The 14947-nt window shown below is 38.3% G+C and overlaps 1 protein-coding gene across 1 annotated transcript in view; it reads left to right on the forward strand.

Moving 5' to 3' along the window:
* The window catches only part of CDH6 (cadherin 6, type 2, K-cadherin (fetal kidney)), a 245284-nt gene that overhangs the window by 197314 nt on the left and 33023 nt on the right, over positions 1–14947 (forward strand). The window contains exons 3-5 of the mRNA XM_006873498.1: positions 6908–7202; positions 10614–10733; positions 14717–14884. Coding sequence (XP_006873560.1) covers positions 6908–7202; positions 10614–10733; positions 14717–14884 — 583 coding nt within the window. The remainder of the gene's footprint in view (positions 1–6907; positions 7203–10613; positions 10734–14716; positions 14885–14947) is intronic.

A 14947-nucleotide genomic window follows, 5' to 3' on the forward strand; every position in this document is an offset into this window, starting at 1 on the left:
GACTGACTTTGCAGTACAGGAACAGAGGTCCCTGGGACCATCAAGGGAGAAGAGCCGAGAACGGAACCCTACCCTACCCAGAGAAGCAGTGATGTCAGAGGTGGAGGCAGAGACGATGATGTGGAGAGATGGAGCAGCTGAGGACTCTAGACCCAGAGAGGGAGAGGGGCTGTGTGCTGATGACCGGGGGGCAGGCTTCTAGGGTATACCTAGTTGGTTGATGATGCATGGAGGGGATTGTAACCATGGCAATGAAAAGATATACGATAGGATAAATGTAAAGCTAATGTTCTCCCATGTAAACTGCAATTCACAATAAATATTTTTGAAAGAATAAACATAAATATAAATTTTTTAAGAAGACATTTATGGAAAAAAGGAAAAGAAGAAATGCTGAAGGATTGAATTAGAAGAGAGTAACATGATCAGAGCAGGTATTATTATTGTTGTGGAAGCTGATTTACTTATAAAGAGGAAAAGAGTTTGAGAGGAGACAAGATTGAATGTGTCTAGAGGGCATCATTGCAGTAAACCATTGAAAAATGGTGGCAACTCAGACCAGTGCGGTAGCAGTGGAAATGGAGAAAAGTAGGTAAGTAAGGAGAGAATGTAAGGCTATAATGGAAATGATGTACTTAATGTAGGGATGAAATATACAAGAGTAAGGCAAGTTTGGGAAAGAAGGTAATGAAGTCACTTGGGACATACTGAAAGTGAAATTTGTCCGGGAAGCAGTTGTACCCTTGACTCTGAATCTCAAGAAGTTATGTATGGATTTGAGTGTCAATGACGCATAGATGGTATTGAATCCATGGAAATAGATAATAAGCAAGTTCATCTGAAGGGAATATATAAAATGAAGACAGGCCTAAGGATTTCCAACATTTAAGGGGCAAATAGAACAAGAACAGCATGCAAAGAGAAGATTGTGAGTTCCGTCTTTTAGATGAGTGACTAAAGATGAAGGCAATATAATTAATTCAGCAGATTAGTAGAAAAGTCAGAATTCAGATCCATATCTACCACCTTCAAAATCCACCATCTGAATACTTCATGTTTATGATGTAAGATTTATTTATTGAAGCCTCTCTCTGAGTCAGGTCTTCTACTAGCTTTCAAAAACTGTGTTTATGATGCAACATTAATTTAGTGATGGCGTTCTCTGAGCCAGGCCTTCTGCTAAATGTTTAACATGCATTGTTTATTTCATATTCAAAGAAACCTACCTGCAAATTAGGTGGATGAGAAAGTTGAGACTAAGTTCACCAAGGTTACATAGTTTGAATATAGTAGGAATTTAAACCCATTTATTTCTCGTGCCCACATTTTTGCTTTTCACCATATGATTGCATTCATTAATTCAGTGTTTCTCAAATCTTAGCATGCAATTACTTGAAGGGCTTCTTAAAACAGTTACTCATTCTGGTTGTTGTTGTTAAGTACCGACTCAGTTCCGACTCATAGTGACCCTGTACAGGGTTTCCGAAGAGCAGTTGGTGGATTTGAACTGTGACCTTGCGGTTTGCAGTGCAGTGCTGATCGGATAGCATCCCACAGGAGTCTGGAAGCAGGTTAGACTCAAGAACTTGTACTTCTAACTAATTCCCAAGAGATCCAGGGACCACACTTTAAGTTAGGGTAGAGACAGGATTACTGTAACAAAAAAGTTCAGAAAATGTAATGCCTGAAGTCAGATAAAATTCATTTGTATTTCACATTACAGGCGGGACAGACATTAGACTATTCTGAAATCAGGCTGCCTCCCCTTTGTGGCTGTGCTGTCATCATCTGCCTGAGGCCAGGTCATTGCCTGATTTACATGACAACCTGTGAGGAAAATAAAAAAAAAAACTCAAGCAAGCAAATTCCTTCTACATAAGTTACATTTCTTCGCATTCACACACATTGTGCTGTGAAAACTTGTTCACATGGCTGAATAACCAGGTGACCAGTAAATCACTAACACTCTGTTGTTGTAAGGAGCTCTGGTAGCGTAGTAGTTACAAACTTCAAGGTCAGCAGTTCAAAACTACCAGCTGCTCCTGCTCCCGAAAAGATTTACAGCCTCAGAAACCCTATACAGGGTGGCTATCAGTCGGAACCAATGCCACAGAGCACCCCCACCATGTTGTTGTTGTTATTCAGTGTCTTTGAGTCAGTCCTGGCTCATAGCGACCCTTTATAGGGTTTCCAGGAAACGGCTGGTGAGTTTAAACCACCTACCTTGCCGTTCACACTGACTTTGTAGTTGAGTGCTTATCCTACAGCACCACACCAGGGCTCTTATTTTCTTGAAAATTTCTCTCTCAATTTTGAATTTTTACTCCTCTTACAATTACTTCTAATTTGATTCAGCAGACATTTATTGAGCATCTAAGATGTGCCAGGAGTCCTGGTGTGGTGCTGTGGGTTAATGCACCAGACTGCAAAGCCATTTGAGCTGCAAGGTCGGCAGTTCAAGCTCACCAACTGCTCCTTGGAAACCCTATACAGGGTTGCTGTGGGTCAGAATCGACTCAACGGCACTTCACAACAACAACACAGGAAGGTCAGCGGTTCAAGCTTACATGTCACTCCTTGGAAACCCTATACAGGGTCGCTGTGGGTCGGAACCAACTCAACAGCACTTCACAATAACTTTTAATTTAAGAACAAAAACAAAAAAAATCGCACTCTCTCCCTACACTCCTTTCAGGCTATTGTAGGTCCCTTCCCTATCCTGCCATATAGATAAAGCTTTTGTTTAACAGCAACAACAAAAAGTTGCTGCACCAAGTCAATTCCAACGCTTAGTGACCCTATTAAACAGTGTAGAACTGCCCCACCGGCTTTCCGACTATGTCATCTTTATGGAAGCACGAAGCCACATCTTTCTCCTGTAGAACTGCCAGGGGCTCATGCTGAGTCAGAATCTCGACAGCAACAGGTAAAACTTGGGTTTGTAGTTGTTGTTGTTAGTTGTTGTGAAGTCAGTTCCTCTTCATAGTGAACCAGGAACAACAGAATGAAACACTGCCTGGTCCTGTGCCATCCTCACAATTGTTGTTGTTTTGACCCTATTTTCTTTCTGTTACTGAAGCAAAGAGTGACTCAGTGATGCACAGGTAACAGGAAGAATGAGGCTACATTAGGTAGCTTCATTAGCCACGAAAGCTTTGTACAGTTAGTACTGTAGCTTTGAATGTGATTCAAAGTCATGTTGGGAGTTAGTATAAATAGGAGATAAAAAGATGCCAAGTCCCCAGTGATACATAGCACCCATCAGGAAACAGTTCCGGCACTGCTTCGATGAGTCCTTCCATGGGGCCATACCCATAGCCACATAGGCCTGTATTTATCTGCTAAGACAGTGCATTAAAAAATACAACCAACAGGAAAACGAAAAGACCAAGCATTCCATCTGGAACAGAATGCTACAGGTACAGTAGTAAGAGGCCCTGCCAGCCACAGATGAGATGGGGCTTTCGGCGGGAAGTGGATAATTTTTACGTGATGGTGAATCATTAAAAGTGAACCAGATGATTAAACTTAATGGAACAGCCACATTAAACTGAAATTAGTAAAAAAAAAAAAAAACACCTCAGGCAGCCTACAACCTTTTATTTGTTGTTGTTTAACTTCTGTCTTTTACAGTGTCCATGATGAATGGCATCACAAAAGGAAAAATCCAATTAAAATCTAAGTGCTCAATAAACCCTTAATGTCTGCTTGTCAGTACCACTCTCCTTGGCATTGATGTCTCATCCTTTCCTCGTTTTCCCAAGAACGGGGCAAGAGCTGGCCAGAGGGGAAGGAGAATGGGGAGAAGAAAAGTAGGCTTCCGGACGTTTATGCTCTGTGTACTTGTCAGACCCAGATACTGCACGTTGTAGGGATGAGGTTAAATTGTTTTATTATCAGACAGTGCCGGAGAGGGAAGATGCATGTTCCCACTGGTTTTCAAATATTGATAAATCAGAATGGAGATCGGCAAAGCAACTCCTCTGTTCATACTCCTATTTGGCGTCTCCTCTGCCCTTTTATATCGTCTCCGGTGTTTGTTCTATAAGTCATCGGAATGGTCTCTCCAGACAGCTAAAAATAAGTTTCTGATTACTTTTACCTAAATAAATCTTTTGACCAGATGCAGTATTCACCTACTAAGTGTGCAACAATTACATATTGAAAGTGATGAAAGAACTGGCCAAGGAGAGTCTATAAGCTATTGGGATGCAGAATATAATAAATCACATGTAAAGCCCACATTTGCCACCTGGTAGAAGAATACCAGCTTTTGATAGCAGATTTTACCTTAGAGATACTGTGTGTTAACAAAATTGGGTTTTCAAAGTCCTCAAAGCCAAGTTCTCAAAGTCACAATAAGAGGAAAACACTCTTATTATAAACTAAAAGCTAGTAATAATAATAGTAATAGCAATATCTAAAATTTAGAAGGCACTTCATAATTTATCAAACAAATGTACTTTTTTGCAATGAATGAAGAATTGATATACAGTCATTAGATCATCATCAAAACTTTGTCATGTAACTCTTATTGTCCTCATTGTATTGATAAAGACTGTAGTGCAGCGAAGTTAATGGGCTTCACAAAGGTCTTAGATTTAGTGAGTGAAAGAGAATGAACATAGCCCATGCTTAGGGCTCAGGCTGTGGGAGACCCCTGCACTGTTCCAGAATGCTGACCATGACTGCCCTAGAGTGGAGATCCAACGAGTAACAACATTGGTTTTGTTACTCATGAGTTAGTGAAATCACTTTTTAAGAGCTCTCTTCAGTCATTAGAATTTGACGATGGAGAATTAAACTTTCCCCAGTGGCTCTTTCTGTGTACTCATGATTTCAACGTTTCCTCAGCATACCACATTACACAAATCATGTAGCGCTCTTGTTTTACATTTCGTATTGCGTTCTTCTCACGTCTAAGCAATTTCCTCCCTGTTCGCATTTATCTTTCATTATTTTTGCCAAATTGCTTTCAAGGCTACTAATTGTATGAATAATATTCTTTTCACCAAACTCTATTAACTAGTGTGATCTGTGTGGTGTTGGACCCAGTTTTCCTTCCTATCTTGAAGAAGAAAGAAATAGTACCAAATATCTATAAGTCCTCTCCTTGCGTTCAGATTCGAATCTTCTGATTCTTTTTTCATAGCAGCTACGTGATTTTGGAAACACCACACAAACACATCATAATCATTAAAGTCCATGCTCTTGACTTTAAAATAATTAAATCAATTCATCTTCCTAAAGTGTGTATCTTGGACATTTCTTTATGAGGTGTGCCAATATAGGTAGCATCCAAAAACATTCTTTACACAAGACAGTTCAGGTAACCTAGATTGAACAGTTAAGTACTGCTTTGAACTACAGACACTCAAAGGCATTCCTATGTTGGTCTACGCCTAATAAAGAGGTGAGATATGCCCTATTTCCTAAACTTATGGAACCACAGAGCCCTTTTCTCTCAGCATTTTTTATAAAGGACATTTCATGGAAATCATGAACCTTTTAGAAAGGCGGGGTTATTTTTCATTTTGTGTTTTAATAAGGTAGGATTAAATTATTTTTAAAACTCATCTTCCTATGAGATTCTATTTCCAAATATGTTTAGACATACTTCTCTTTGTACAGCATTAATCAATAAGACATAGACTTAATATATCTGCTTTTGTTGTTATAACATAGCCCATATGCTGGTTAAGCAGAGTTGAAATAAGGTAATAATTAATAATAGCCTTTCTACTAAAACTACCTTGTGCTATGGCTCTTAGGGTTTAAGAATAGTTCTCCTCAAAAAAAAAAAAAAGCACTTTTTGATTATTTGTGCATAGGGTACGATTCTCTAAAGATCTATGAAATACTATTTAAACTTTTGTTGGAAGAGAGAGAAAAGGAAGCGATAGGAAGTTAAATAATCTTAGGAAGATGAGTTATTTTTCCAGGTTGGGATCTTCTTCTACTTGAAAGATGTGTTAGTCTTCTTTTAATTTCACCCTTTACAGAGAGGCTGACAATTAGTCATCAAAGTTTTTGCTTGGTTATCTTCAGGATCAGGGAACCCACTACCTCATAAGGCAAACTATGCAAGTTTAGAATAGTTTGAATTATTAGGAAGTCATTTTCTATATTAAGCTAAAATCTGAATGTTAAATGTTATTGTTCCTCATGGCTCTGTAAGTTTCAAGCTGAAGTTCATAAATAAATGAATATGAAGGGGCTTCAAAAATTCATGGAAAAATTCCACTATTTTTTAATTACATTTTCCCATGAACTTTTTGAAGACTACATATATATCTATTGTTGCTGTTGTTGAGAGTCATCGAGTTAGTTTCAACTCAGAGAGATCCCGTGTAGGTTTTCCAAGGAGCAGCAAACTCAAGTCCTTTTCTCAACAGTATATTACTTCTGAACATGAAATTGTGGAGAATTTTTTATTAGCAAAATCTGAAAACTGTTCATATAAGCTGGTGTCATCATTGTAGTAAAAATATGAATTTCATTCGCGTATATCTTTAAATTGGAGTCCTGGTGTGGCGCTGTGGGTTGATGCGCCAGACTGCAAAGCCATTTGAACTGCAAGGTTGGCAGTTCAAGCTCACCAGCTGCTCCTCGGAAACCCTATACAGGGTTGCTATGGGCCGGAACCGACTCAACAGCACTTCACAACAACAATATCTTTAAATTATCCCTAAGCTCTGTTCCATTATTATACAAAAATGTGTGCATTAATGAATGGCATTCACTACTAAGGCTTTATGTAAATGCTAAAAAAAAAGAGAGAGAAAAACCCTGAATCAGTTACATACAATTAAATGAAATTAACGAAGAATGCCTCATAAAGACCAGAACATTTTAGGATTACATGCTTGACTTTACTTTCTTTAATTTTTTTTTTTTCCTATACTAGTTACATTCAGACCAGGATAGAGGAGATGGATCACTTAAATATATCCTTTCAGGAGATGGAGCAGGAGATCTCTTCATTATCAATGAAAACACAGGCGACATTCAGGCCACCAAGAGGCTGGACAGAGAGGAAAAACCCGTTTACATCCTTCGAGCTCAAGCTGTAAACAGAAGGACAGGCAGACCTGTGGAACCCGAGTCTGAATTCATCATCAAGATCCATGACATCAACGACAATGAGCCAATATTCACCAAGGAGGTCTACACGGCTACAGTTCCAGAAATGTCCGATGTCGGTGAGTGCGCTGTGACTCTCCAGCCAAACACCCGGCTAGAACATCATCTGAGGGACACCTCCCATACAAAATTCATTTAGATGCTAAATTCCAAAAGCACCGTATTTCAAACAGTCCACTTGTGTCCTTTTGAAAGTGTTCCCACATTTCTAAATACTTCTCGAGTCTTACTCATTTTCTAATTGTTAAGAAAACAGCATTTCCTCTGATGAGTAAGGTATGAATGGTGGAAGGGAAGTTGGGAGATGGAAACTCTCCCATCTCTACCCCCAAAGCAGGATGACTCTCCACTCCCTTTCTTAGGCCAGAAAACAGCAGCTGATCCCTCTTAGCCCACACTGATATTAGGTTCCAGATAAGGAGCTCCCCATAAATTTACAGTCAGGACTAAAGAGTAACAATTGTTTCAGTTACTATATATTTAGGAAAGAGACTCAAAAGTTTTTGTTTTATTTTAAGTCCATAGTAATATGTAGATGATGTCTAAGGAATATAAACCTTTTACTCATTGGTGGAAATTAGGAAACAACCAAGGCATTTGCTATGATGAATTAATATTTTATGCATAATTCAACAAATTTTAAGTTTAATCCACATGTATTTAATTTGTTTAAAATGGGAAAAAGTAATTCAACCAATTTTAAGTTTAATACATGTGTATTTAATTTGTTTAAAATTGGAAAAAGAAAGAAAAAAGTTCTACTGACGTCACTCTCAGTTACTTTAAAATACTTTGTGGGAGACACTGACAAGTTCCAAACTACTTGTTAAAGGATTATTTTTATTTTTACTCAGTGTCAAATTCTAAAGGGCTGAAATTACATAAGAACTCTTCTAATTCTATAATCCTGTGACTCAGATATGGAGACGTTTTCTTTCACAGATCCAAGAGTTTGAAAATACCCAGCCCACTGAAATGGTTGTACACCATCCAAATTTTTCTCATGATGAAGCTGTTGCTCATCTCATTTCTTAAAACCATTTTGTTTTATTAGAAACATCACAATTCTTAACCAAAGCAAAAAAGAGAACTGAAATTCTTTTAGAAGAAGACTTGTTAGGGAAAAAACATTTTTTTCTCTAACAGTGAAAGTCAGGATATTTTAATGAAGGACCATCTCTTCATTTGCATCTTCCAAGGGTGCTACAGCCAGCTACACAGGTTGTGCTCTGTACAAGTCTAGGGCGTGCCATTCACTTTTGACGTCTTATAGAAGTGAATACTTCTCAAAAACTGAGGGACAGCTAACACTAATGTGCCTTCAAAAAGGAGAGGTACTTGTATGCAGACACAGTCATTTTGATCTTTATCATTATCAAAAATTAACATGGCATCATTGTGATCTCAAAGAAGGGACACAAAAAAATAGTGTCTACCAAGACTGAGGTGTTAAAAATGGATAATGGTGTCAAACAAATCTGACTTTGAAACTCTTTACTAATTACCAGCAGTGTGGCCTTCAACCAGTTACTAGAGCTCCCTGATCCTCCATTTCCATTAAAACATAAATATCAATATCAACTCCTAAGGATTGTCATGAAGACTGAATGACAAAATAGGTGTGGAGCCTCTAGTATGATATCTGGCATCTAATAGAGACTCAAAACACCCAATTAATTATGTTTTAAAAACAATCAAAATATGCATTTATATCTAATAGGAACTTGGTTTCCACTGTTACCTAAAATCCTGTGATGTGCTCATTCTCCCCACCACCCTTGCCAAATGATCAGAGTGGGTTCTCTGACTTCTATGCCACTATGTCCTCCAGAGCATCAACATCCAACACAGTATACAACACATTTGTTCAACAAATAAACTGTTGATTGTTGTTGTTAGGTGCTGTAAAGGGGGTCATTTTTATGGAAGAAGATCACATGTTTTCTCTCCCTTAGAGCCATTCCCTGGAGTGGGGTTTGAACCACCAACATTTTGGCTAGCAGCCTAGCTCCTAACATTTGTACCACCATGGCTTCTTAAATGTAAACATTTTAATATGCCCTAAATACAACTTCTCTGCTTCCTTCATGGATGGAAGAGCTCCAACAGTATAATCATCAAAAATCACTCATAAAATTATCTTAACCAGAGGGTCGAACTCCACTTTGAAGTCACAGGTCTCTTTGAGTATCTATCGATCTCCCCTTCCGTGAAGTATACACAAAGCCATCCACATAGAAATGTGCATGGAATTTCAGGGATGCCAAGCACCTGTGATAGATCTCTAGTTGTTGTTGTTGCTGGTGTTAAGTGCCGTGATGTCAGTTCTGACTCATAGTGACCCTGTATAGAGTTTCTAAGAAGTGGCTAGTATGTCTGAACCACCAGCCTTGAGACTAGTAGTCTAGTGCTGATCCCACAGTACCACACCAGGAGCCCTGGTAGCATAGTAGATTATAACTGGGCTGCTAACCCAAAAGTGAACAGTTCAAAGCTACCAGTCACTCCATGGAAGAAAGATGAGGCTTTCTGTTCCCATAAAGATATACATACAGCCTTGGAAACCCTAAACAGGGTCTCTAAGAGTTGGAACTCACTTGGTGGCACACAACCACCAACACCACCATCAGGCACATGTAGCCCCTAAAATAAGAAATCTAATCAGAAGCATTAATCTTCTTTGTATACTTCCTTTAAAATCACCTTTGGAATTATATATTCCAGATGCTTATATACTATGCTGTTCCAATGAAATCTTTATCGAATCCCAAACAGCCTCTTTTAAGTTCAGTGTCCTTGAACTTGCTAGAATTATAGCATGTTTTTTATTATTTGGCATACTTTTATTTGCAAGTAACAGAAAACCCAACTCTAAACAATAAAAGAATTTCCTGAAGTTCAAAGTGAAAATGGGCATCGAACGTGGTGTGATTGGGGTCTAGCTGATTCTCTGCAATTTTCTGTGTGATTCAGAGAGTGAGATTTGTCCTCACATTGGCACCTCTAAGGTCACAAAATAGCTGCTGCTTTTGCAGGCTTCGAGTCAGCACCATCACATCCCAGAAGGAGAATACCATTGCCATGACACAGAATTTACAGCAAAATCGTGTCCCTGGTTGTCTAAGCTGATCCCGTAGACAAAGCCTACTGACTATGGCCTGGGTAACTTGCAAGAATCCCTGTAGACAGACTCTAATCAAATTCCACCGTTGGAGATGGATTGGAATCAATCCCATCCAAAGTCATGATCATCATTGTGTTTTCTTTAGTCTAAGCCACACAATGTTTATAAATGTTGATGACATTCCTTTTGAGTGAGGAATCCAAGAGGTTGTAACTTACCATCCTCTTCCTTGGCTTGTGAGCTTTATACAAAACTAAGACCATGCTGTGTGTGTGAAAGATACACATGTATCAAAGATCACAATGGGCCCATAACTTCTTTTCAATTTGTGTTTCTGTCATTGCAGGCACCTTTGTTGTCCAAGTCACTGCAACTGATGCTGACGATCCAACATATGGAAACAGTGCTAAAGTTGTCTACAGCATTCTACAGGGACAGCCCTATTTTTCAGTTGAATCAGAAACAGGTTACAATTCCTTTTTGACCTTCATTTTATGATCTGTAATTTTAATTGACACACTCAGCTGAGCTAGCATATTTAATAAAAACAATCAGTGTGATTGAATTTTCTTTGGAGTCATCAGTCCAATACCAACGATATGTTTGTGAACATGACATCCAGAGCATTTTAATCAAGAAATCTGAAAATGAATCTTTCACCTACTCTGTTTACATCAGATATATCCAGGAAATGTATATGTTGCTTTTTTATTTTTATTTTGTTTTGGATAAAGTTAACCAAACCAATCCCTTTGATAACCATTAGGACTATTTATAGATAATTACAACTCTTCTTTTGCTAGTTACTTAGTAAGATAATAATGCTCCACCCAGCCCTGAAGATAGATATAACCACATGATTTATTTGGGCCAATCAAATGAGAGTGGCAGTGACAGGAGTCACTTCCAGGCAGAATTTTTAGAGATGGTGCACAATCTACCACAGTCCCTTCGTAACCATGGAAACCTATGCAGAGATAATTTCTCTAACTGAATACGAGTGTTTTGATGAGCAGTTTCCTGCTGGTCCACTCTGAGCTGAGCAAAAAATAAACTTCAGTTGTTTTAAGCCAATGACATGTTACATTGTTTGCCATCATACCATGGTCTAGCCTATCCTGACTGATACAGCCCTAATCCAACAAAGTAAATTGCCTTAATGGGATTCTTTTTTAGCATCTCACTTTTCTGTATTTTTTCCAAAGAGTAACATGCTGTCTGTCTTAGTTGTTTAGTGCTGGTATAACCAAAATACGACAAGTGGGTGACTTTGTAAAAGACAAAGTTGTTTTCTCACAATTCAGGAAACTAAAAGTTCAAATTCAAGAGTAAGGAGTCCTGGTGATGCAGTGAGTTAAGCACTGGACTACGAACCACAAGGTTGGCTATTCAAACCTATCAGCCACTCCAAGGGAGAAAGATGAGGCTGTCTGTGCCCAAAAAGATTTAGTCTCAGAAACCCTAAGGAATTAATTCTACTGTGTCATATAGGGTTACTATAAGTCAGAAGCAACTTAGTGGTAATGGGTTTGTTTGTTTGAGGTTTTGTTGTTGTTGCTGTTTTGTTGTTGCTATGGTAAGGTTCTTTCTGTGTTGACTAGGGAAGTTCCTTGTCTTTTCCAGTATTTCTGGGTTCCTTGTTCATCTTTACACGTCCACATGGCATCGATTTTCTCTGTTTGCAATCGTCTCGGAGTCTAATCTGCTCTTTCTATACTCAAAGTGATTAGGATTTAGGATACACCCTACACGGACACAAGCATATTACATAAGTATTTGCAAAATTCTATCATGTGATCTCCAGCATTATTTCTGTCACCAAGGCCATTATTTTCCAACTACTGATCCTTCTTCCTCTTTGTTTCCAACCTTTGCATTCCAATCACCAATAAGTGTCAATACACCTTGATGGCATATTTGATCCACTTCAGACTGAAGAAGTTGTTAAAATTCTTCAATTTCATCATCATCTCTGACTTTAGTGGTTGGCATGTACATTTGAATAATAGTGGTATTAACTGGTCATCTTTATAGGCATATGGATATGATCCTATCCCAGAGAGGATTATACTTTAAGACAGAATTTGAAATGTTCTTTTTCATGATGAATGTAATGCCATTCCTCTTCATTCTGTCATTGCCAGCATAGTAAACCATGTGATTTTCAGATTCAAAATGGTCAATACCAGTCCATTGCAGCTCAATAACGCCTAGGATATCAATGCTTATGCGTTCCATTGCAGTTTTGACAATTTCCGATTTTCCTAGATTCATACTGTTCAGATTTTCCTAGATTCATACTGTTCAGATTATTAATGGATGTTTGTAGCTGTTTCCCCTCATTATGAGTTGTGCCCCATCAGCAAGTGAAGGTCCAAAGCCTTTATTCCATTCATGTCACACAGTCAACTCTACTTTGAGGAGGCAGCTCTTCCCCAGTTGTATTTTGAGTGTCTTCCTCCAACCTGAGGGGTTCATCTTCTGGTACTCTATCTGGCAATATTCTGGTGCTTGTCATCATATTTCAGTATTCAGCATTCTAGGGCCATATGATAGGGTTTCACTGCTCTTCATAACGATTTCAGAGGCTAAATATTTGCAAGTCATCCACCTCCCTTCTCCTTAGTTTTAGCCTGCAAGCTCAACTGAACGTGAACCCTGATCACCATGGGTGACCGACCCTGCCAACATTAAAAACCCAGTGGTATCATTTCCAGCACCACAGTAACGCACAAGCCACCACAGTACCACAAACTGACAGATGAGTGGTGGTTTTTAAATAAACAAAACCCTATTTCCAGATAGGATTACATTCACAACTATTGTTGTTGCTGTTGTTGAGTGCAAGTGAGTCAATTCTGATATTTAGCAGCCCTGTATAGGCTGATGGGTTTGAACTGCTGACCTTACAGTTAACAATCCAGTGCCATGCCAGGACTCATTCACAAATATGTTGTCCTGTTGTTGTTAAGTGCCATCGAGTCAGTTCCGACCCTGTATAGGGTTTCCAAGGAGCAGCTGGTGAGTTTGAACCACTGATGTTGTGTTTCAATCCGACCTTGCAGTCCTGCACTTATCCAACAGTGCCACACCAGGACTCCTCACAAGTATGGGGTCAGGAATACAATCCATCTTTATGTGGGACACAATTCAATGTCTAGTACTAGCTTATGATCATTGGTTTTATTAATCAATATAATTTGTATTGCATAAGAAATTTCACCCATATTTTTGCTAGTATACTAGGAGTTGAATTCCTTTTACACATTTTTCAAAAATCTATTATTGTTTTTCTTTTTTAAAAGTCTATTATTGTTAGTAAAAGTGCACACTTTTCTTGGTTATTGCATTGAGTTGGAAATTGGTGTGTTAAAAGGAGAAATGAACTTGGAAAGAATCCCAAGGAGAAAGAAACGTTGAGCTGAAAAACAATGAGGATGAAAAATTAGAATTAGTCAAGTTAAAGGACAAAAGGCTAAGGTGATCTTCTGTATTTAAGCAGAAAAGTACTGTTATTTGGAGAACAGGAAGCAGCTATACTTTCACGAAAACTAGTAGTATAGGATAAAATTGTCCTGTTGTTTGAGATGTTCTTGTTAAAATTTTAAAACAAGGTACTTTCAGCTTCATTAGTTGTTAAGCCCAGAAAAGTGAAACCAGAGAAGGTTATAAAGCTTTGTTGGATAATTTTGAAGGAATTTTTTAAATTTAGGCATACGTCCTTCAAACTTTTAGAAGTTCTTTCAAGTAATTCTTTTGATTATTTTGTAACAATGGAGAAAAATTTAATCTAACTTTAAAATGGTGCTCGTAACAGCTTCACAAAAAGCCAAATTCTCTAGAATGATGCAATATGATATTTATGAGAGAATGAATGCTGTGTTTTCTTAAGACCACTGTTTTGTGGTTTAGTAAATTCCCAAAGCATTCATTATGCTCTGTATATTTGAGGAGTAATTAGGCAGTTCCGTAAAGTGCAACTTGGGAATCACTTGAAGTACATGGCTTTCTTAACACTGACCTCATCAAACACCAAAGTGGCTTAATGACTTTTATTAAGTAGCTACTGTCAAATACCACCAGATCACACAAGTTAGACTTTGCTGTGTCATCTTCTAACAATATTTATACTACTTACAGTCTATAGTATTGCAGGATTTCACTTACACGTATGTTAGTCTCCTATGATAGCTTGTTTGGATTTTGTTTGTTGTTGTTGTTTTGGAGTTTTGGTTCTTTGGGGGTTGCTGTTGTTTTTGTTTTAATGTACCCAGACTCCTGTGTGATTGTAATTCAGTATAAGAGTTGAATATAGTCATTTTTATGTTGCCCGTGACATCTACACTGTTTTGCATACTGTAGGTGAAAATCTGTTTGCTTGCAAAAATGAATGATTCCGTAAGGTATTTCTAATACATCCCTTTCCACTCCTGAATTTCATATCCATAGGTATCATCAAGACAGCTTTGCTCAACATGGATCGAGAAAACAGAGAACAGTACCAAGTGGTGATTCAAGCCAAGGATATGGGTGGCCAGATGGGAGGATTGTCTGGGACCACCACAGTGAATATCACTCTGACAGACGTCAACGACAATCCTCCCCGATTTTCCCAGAGTAGGAACATTTGTAAAACTCTAACTTTAAGGATAATATTTCTTTTCCATTGTGGTCATTGTC

This window comes from Chrysochloris asiatica, unplaced genomic scaffold (genome assembly GCF_000296735.1).
Source record: "Chrysochloris asiatica unplaced genomic scaffold, ChrAsi1.0 scaffold00243, whole genome shotgun sequence".
In the NCBI taxonomy this organism is placed as follows: domain Eukaryota; kingdom Metazoa; phylum Chordata; class Mammalia; order Afrosoricida; family Chrysochloridae; genus Chrysochloris; species Chrysochloris asiatica.